A 7,870-nucleotide genomic window follows, 5' to 3' on the forward strand; every position below is an offset into this window, starting at 1 on the left:
AGTTCATCACAAAATACATCGCAGTATATAAACTAAAATAAACAGGTTAATAAACAAAATCTCAAAAGACCTGAATAAAAGATGCTGAAAAAGATGGTGGCGATAACAGCTCCGTAATATTCTACTCACCATATATAATTCCAGGTGCTGGAGAACCATAGACAACGACCACCATCACGGCCAACACCGTCAACATAGACAAGAAACGCTGTCAAAGAGGAGTAACGTAAGAGTAATGAAATAAGGATACCATTAAGTTACTAGTCATTATAATTAACAGATAAAATTCTTTAGATCACCAGATCTCGTGTATATATTAGCTGTATTTACCATGGTTGTAGTTGTGTGGATGCGATCGTAGCCACAGTGATGGCAAGAGTTCTTGCCCAGAGCTTTATATAGGACAGTGGCGCCTCCCACCTGTTGTAACCTTCAGGTTTGTGTCTAGTATCATGTCATAGTACAACCCGTTTAGCAGCCTTGTTTTTATTAAGGATGCGAATTTCAATGCTTTCAGTTACATTTAGGAACTATCAAGAAGTTCAATATATTTTATTATTATATCTTATTTTATTTATTATATCTTGAATTATACAAGTAATGATAGACAACGTTGATTATAATAATAATAATAATAATAATAATAATAATAATAATAATAATAATAATAATAATAATAATAATAATAATAATAATAATAATAATAATAATAATAATATAATAATAATAATAATAATAATAATAATAATAATAATAATAATATTATTATTATTATTATTTTAATTATTATTATTATTATCATTATTTTATTTTACGAATACTTTGACTATAAAAACTCCATATAAAATGACTAAAAAGCAAGTATACAGTAGCAGACTGACTCTTATTCATCGAGGTTTTCATTGATTATTATTGTTTAAATTCATCTCCAGACTTGACCTTGGGATCACAGTGTAGTAATCTATTGAGAATGATGATCATATAAGCAGGTAATCATATAGGTAGCAATTGTGTCCTTCACTACAAATAAGGCTACAAATATTTATTAAATATTATTTTGTTGTCGGTAACTACTAATGATCACAAAATAACAACAACAAAGGAAGAATTTTTCAGGTTTCAACGTAATGAGTGCCAAGAATAAAAATTTATAAAAATTAGGAAAGTATTAAATGTCGAATGTTAAGACCTTCATTTGAACTGGAAATCCATGTCGATTCCTGGAGTACTTATATCTGCTGCGTAAACATGACTCATCACAATATTGAAACTCCTTGTGGACCCTTGCCTCTCAATTACCTGTAAGACATAACAATTAGGTATAATTGATATACGTCAGTGTAATACATAATAAATAACAATGTATGTTTATGTATCAATACACCACTCAGAAACAAGTTGAGGTATATTCTGAAAAAGATCGCAGTCAGCAGGATTCAAAACCACATCATGGAAGTGGGAAAGCATTGAACTATGATGCAATAGAAATGGGCAGGAAGAATTTTCTCTGTAACGATATAGGTTAGTTTCAGGGAAACTAGCTATAAACCATCCCACGGTCGGGGATAGAACCCGCGATCAGAGTCTCAAAATTCCAGACCATCGCGTGTCATTACGATTTCGTGAGTCAAACTAGCTATAGGCAGAATGAGGTAGAGTTATTGATTTACATTGGAAATCCAATGGCAATAGGTGAAAATGACTGCAATAAAGAGAGCGAAGGAGCATATTTGTGCACGGAGGTAAAAGAAAAAGAGCTTTTCTAAACATATATTATACAAATAGTCGTGGCATTACTGTTTTGGTTTCAGGTTTCTGCTTACCAGAACCCCAAGTCCTTTTCTATTCTGTATAGCTATGTTCTACATTATTTAGCTTATAAGTAATAGGGTTATGAACGTTTCCGAGCTTCAGAATTTTGCATTTATCTACATTCAACGGCATCTTCCACTTTACTGACCACGAACTGAGTTTGTCTAAATCCTCCTGAAGTTCAATAAACCCTTCCCCAGAATCAATTATCCTGTCTATCTTCGTGTCATCAGCGAATTTGCTCGTCTAGGTCACTGATATATATTATAAAGAACAAAGGGCCTAAAACTGATCACTGTGCCACGCCATTTGTTACAGATCCCCACTCAAATTTTACCCCATTTATCACACTCTCTGCTTCCTGTTGGTGAGCCATGACTTGATCCATGACAGCACTTTTTCCCCAGTACCATGAGCTGCAATTTCTTTATCCTCTGGTACGGTACTCTACAAAATCCTTGTTAAAATCCAGTAATATCGAAATCTTTATCATGATCAACAGCCTCAAAAGTTTTACTGAAGAAGGTTTGTAAATTAGTTAGACACGAACGGCTCCTCGTGAATCCGTGCTGAGTATCAATAAACAAATTATGCTTATCAATATGCCTTCTTATATAATCTGCTATAATTTGATTATATTAGTTAGAGGAAAATTAAGGTCAATCAGGACCTTAATCTTCCTCTACCTCCCGGACATTTTGTCGACTTGATTGAACTCTCCATTAATTTCAATTGCTCTTCAATAACAGGCTCTACAAACAAACCTATGGTATGGGAAAGAGGTCCCCCATCAGCGCCATCATAGCCAACTTGTATATGGAGCACCTGAAAGCTGAACACTTCACCAGCATCATCCCTACCAGCGTCACTTGGTTACATTTTGAGGACGACGTCCTCATAATATCTCCGAAGCGTTTTGATATGCTGAATTATCAGGCAAGGCTCAATGCAGTTGAACCGGCTATCCAGTTTACACTTGAAGAAGAGCCCAATTACAGGTTACCTTTTCTAGACGTGCTCATTCACAAAGTTCATTCACTGACCTAATTTTCCTCCCTTTTTCATCGAAGACTGCAAGAAAAGAACTCTTCAGATCATTAATTCTCCACGCATCAACACTACTCCTAACAAAGTTATAATCCTTCCCAATAACCAGGTTGTATTGAACGTTTTTAAAGTACTCGCAAAGACTAACACTAGAGTCGCTATCGCAACCCACACTTCCATAAAGGATCTAACCAGGACAAAATCGAACCACCACGAACCACTCACCACAGAAATTTACATTATACCTTGTGGAGGCTGTGACAGAATATATGCAGGAGAAACAGCAAGGATCCTCAAAACACGTCTCAGTGAACACATTAACGCATGCTGGAACAATAACTCGAAGAACGCCTGCGTACAACACCGAAATTCTTTCAATCGCCTCATGACATTCAACGATGCCCCACAGACGTAAATGCCTTAAATGATCATTAATTACTGTTTCTAACACAATCAAGCAAAATAAAGGCAGCTTTATCATCTCTGATGTATTAGCAAAAATTTTCCTCAAAAACAATTAACTCTGCCATCACATAGTCGCTGCTGCTAATACAACACAAAAACATAACGGAGGAGGAACACTGAAACAGACCTTCTTAAAACAACGACTAACAGAAACATTTGTCTAACCCATTTTTATACTACCTTTTACTCATGTGCAAGTTGACTGTTCTACACAAGAAGACATAAATGAGATTCCAGAAATGAACAATTATTCAGTTCCTGAAGAATTCAAATTACCTAATATTACTGTCACGAGGGGCATGGTTATCAAATAGATAAAATGAAACAAAATAAGTTCCCGGGACCCGACGAGTTTTTTCCAGAGTACTTAAAGAATGCAAGATGGAACTTAGTCAGCCATTAACGAATGTATTTAATGTGTCCATCCTAACTGGTATTGTGCCAGAGATGTGGAAGATAGCTATGGAGTTCCTATATTCAAATCAGGGGATAAGTCCATTCCGTCAAATTACCGTCAAATAAGCCTCACGTATATAGTAGGCAAATTATTAAAATCAGTTATAGCTGATATTATTAGAAGTCACCTTGAAGAGCATAATTTGTAATGAATCTCAGCATTGGTTCACAAGAGATCGTTTGTTGCATGCAAAGAGTATGTTCCCTTTATTCGGAGCATGTGAACACACACATAAAAGGCTACCTCCCCAACCAGCGAATCAGGTCGCTAAGGGTTTGATGATTTCGAGGCCCCATCATCAAATCAGCACCTAGGTTCAGCCAATCATATTGTGGAAGTGGCAGTTTTGAAGGTGACGTGGATACCACTCACATTCTCACCCCTGTCATTTTCACCCAGCTGTTGGTTGAACACGGTTGTCCAGTGTCTCCAGGCTGTCCTTTACCATGTTGTACACATATATTTCCAAACTGTATATAGTGTACATACTTGTAAATACTTATAATAGCACTTGGTGAAGGAAAAGTCATTCAGCTGTGTTTGTTCTGCTCCTTCCTGCTGGCACTTCATCCTCCAATGTTGACTATCTTTGCTCATGCCAGGCTGTTTAGAAGAGAGATGGGGCCGCTCGGGCAAGGAGCGTTTGGTTTAAAAAGTATCAGCCAACCTGGCTGCCTCCAATGCAGTGGTTAAGACATAGTCCTGCAGAAAGACTCTAACCTCTGGTCCCACAGACTCCAGCAGGTTATCCACTAAGATGAGTTGAATTAACTCATCGAAGGGTGCGACAGCCCTTACTTTATACCAGCTGGTAAAAGCTTTGGTCTGCTGTCGAACAAAGTGCACAAAAGATTGACCAAGCTGTCGTCTGCCTAACTTGAATGTCTTCCTATACTTATCAGGGATACACTGATACGCTCCAAGAACTGTAGTCTTCGCCACTGATGTAAATTCCTGTCTTACGAAGGAAAGCTGTATGCACCAAAGATGACCAATGCTGTTCAGGCCACCTTAAGGCTCGAGCCTAATTTTCGAAAGTTTCAAGAAATTGTTCAGGTTCTGTCTCAATGAAACGAGGAACCAGCTGTACTGCTTTTTGCAAACTAAAGTCATTTACAACTTGAGAGCACTGCCTCCATTCTTTTTCCCTATCAAATACTGAAGCCTTCGATAGAATACCTCATATAAGACTCTTAAGAAAAGTGGCAGCTCGTGGTATAGGAGGTAAAGTTCTAGCATGGATAGAGGCATGGCTTACCAAGAAAAAGCAGTGACTTTCCATTAATGGGGTCAAATCTGACTGGGGATTACTCACTAGTGGCTTTCTACAAGGATCAGTTTTAGGCCCATTGTTGTTCACAATTTACATAAATGACCTTGATGGAGGAATTACAAGTGACATGAGCAAATTTGCTGATGATTCAAAAATAGGCTGTATGCTTCATTCTTTGGAGGATACCAGTGAACTCCAGGAGAATTTGGACAAATTAATGTCTTGGTCTGAAAAGTGGCAGATGAAGTTCAATATGGACAAGTGTAAGGTCCGAGTCCATTTGAATGAGAATATCCCTTGAAGTTATAAACTAGGTGAAGTAGAGCTTGATCACACAGAGTGTTAAAAAGACTTGGGAATCATGGTAAGCAGAAATCTAAAGCAAGAAAGCAGTGCCTAAGTGTGTGCAATAGGGCTAACAGATTACTAGGATTTATTTCAAGACGTATAAGTAACCGAAGTCCGAAAGTTATTTTATAGCTCTATACATCGCTAGTGAGGCCTCATATTATGCCACTCAGTTTATGTCTCCTTACTGCAGGATGGATATAGATTAATTGAAGAACATCCAGAAAAGAATGACTAAAATGATTTACTGTATAAGGAATCTCCCGAATGAAGATAGACTTAGAGCCTTGAATCTTCACTCTCTGGAGAGACGTAGAATGAGGGGAGATATCATCGAAGTGTACAGGTGGATGATGGGCATAAACAAAGGTAATAGTAATAAAGTACTGAGGATGTCGAACCAGGTAAGAACCAGAAATAACGGATTTAAGTTGAATAAATTTAGATTTCTCGAACAGAGTTGTGGATGCGTGGAACAATCTTCCGAGTAAGGTGATAGAGGTTAGGACCTTGAGTGGCTTTAAAAAGAGATTGGACAAATATATGAATAGGAGGGGCTGGGTCTGATTGGTGTCATGGGTACGGGAGTACATTCATTGGTAACTTTGGATATTGGTGGTTTTGATAAGGACCTGCCTCGTATGAGCCAGTAGGCCTTCTGCAGTGTTCCTTCATTCTTATGTTCTCATGTTCTACCACATGTATTACTACTACTACTACAACTAATATTACTACTACTACTACCACTAGTACTACACCTCACTCTAAGCCTATATATACCCTCTGTGTCCATGTACTGTTTGTAACGGCTTGATAAAGTCCCTAGAGAGTGAAACGTTGCCACACTAAAATGTCACATTAATTGCACTTGTGCCCTTTTGCCTAACATATTGTCGGTAATTCTGCCAACCTTAATACAATAATTTGATTACAACTGAGGTCAGGCTTATTGGCCAGTAATTTAACGGTAATGACTTGTTCCCTGTTTTAAAAATAGGAATTACATTAGCCATCTTCCACATATCAAACACTACACCTATTTGAAGAGATATATTAAAAATGTTAGTTAATGGTTCACAAAGTTCCATTTTGCACTCCTTAAGAACCCTTGAAAAAAGTTCATTAGGTCCCTGGGATTTATTTTGATTCAGTCGGTCTACCTGTTTGATAACCATATCCCTAGTGGCCGTGATATTACATACTTTATCTTCTTCAGGCACACTATAAAAAATACTGAGACACTGATAGTGTCCTCATGTGTGTAAACCGAAAGGAAGTAAATATTAAAAGAGCACATTTCATTCTCCTTGTCAATAAGATGCCCAGAGCTATTCTTAAGGGACTTGTCTTTTCTCTAACCTTTCGGGATAGTTTTCGAATCCCTAGCAATTTTAATTTCATAGTCCCGTTAAAATTTTCTTATCCCCTTTTTAACCTCCCTCTTAATGTGAATATATTGATTTATGACCCTCATCTCCTTTGATGAGCGTATAAATTCCTTTCTTTTGCCCTCAAGATGTTTGAGCCTATTATTAATCCATATCGGGTCATTTCTATTCGATTTTATTTCTTAATACATGTATAGTGTTTATTGATAACTATCTTCATTACCCCAACCCACAGACGATAGGTGTTCTCTAAGAATATTGTAATCTGCTATCAGACTTTCATTCAGTGTTAAAGGTAATTGATCTGTGGTCACTTGCTCCAAGTTCCTCAGTAATTTCTAAATTATTAACAAGTCTAGCAAGTTGTTTCCCTTTGTAGATTTTGTAACAAACTTCTTTATAAAAACAGTCCTGATTCTAAATTCCCAGTCAAGGAATTCCAGTCAAACTGACTTAAGTCTCCTAGAATCACTATGCTATCGTGCCTTGTGGCCTGAACAACTTCCTCCCAAAGTAGTCTCTCTTGGTCCCTATCCAAGTTTAGGGGACGGTACATCAGGCCTCAAATAAATTTTTCATGACCCTCTGAAAATTCTACCCACACAGCCTTTATTTTTTATTTTTGACTTTATACTGGTTCTTATGCAAAAATTCAGGTGATCTCGGGTATACAATGCCACCTAATCCCCATTTCCGATGCTTATATCTACATAGAACAATTTAAAACCTTAACGTGACATTCTGCAGGTATGTCCCGATTTTTCATATTAAACCAGGTCCCATTTATGGCAAATACGTCAATGTTACGAGCATCTGCAATTAATCTCAATACATTTATATTATTTGTGTAATATAAATTTAAAACCCTCCCTTCTCTTTTCCCTCTCTGCTCGTTTTTATTCTTCCACTATTCCTGTTATAGTTCTCGTCACCTAGTGCCCCTGGCATTCCACAGTCTCACTCTGCCTTCCTTCCACTATAGAGTTATACTCCCTCCAAGGCATTCTATTTTTGTTTCATTCTCTCTAAATATCCGAACCACTTCAACAAGCTCTCTTCAGCCCTCTGGATAATACTTTT

The 7,870-nt window shown here is 37.2% G+C and overlaps 1 protein-coding gene across 1 annotated transcript in view; it reads right to left on the minus strand.

The window, feature by feature from the left end:
- LOC128691512 (uncharacterized) overlaps positions 1–422 on the minus strand; it is a 990-nt gene extending 568 nt beyond the window's left edge. The window contains exons 1-2 of the mRNA XM_053780364.2: positions 331–422; positions 130–208 (exon numbers count right to left, since the gene is read on the minus strand). Of these exons, the coding sequence (XP_053636339.2) occupies positions 130–208; positions 331–333 (82 nt within the window). The 5' untranslated portion in view covers positions 334–422. The remainder of the gene's footprint in view (positions 1–129; positions 209–330) is intronic.
- Between the last annotated feature and the right edge of the window lie 7,448 nt (positions 423–7,870).

This window comes from Cherax quadricarinatus, chromosome 26 (genome assembly GCF_038502225.1).
Source record: "Cherax quadricarinatus isolate ZL_2023a chromosome 26, ASM3850222v1, whole genome shotgun sequence".
NCBI lineage: Eukaryota > Metazoa > Arthropoda > Malacostraca > Decapoda > Parastacidae > Cherax > Cherax quadricarinatus.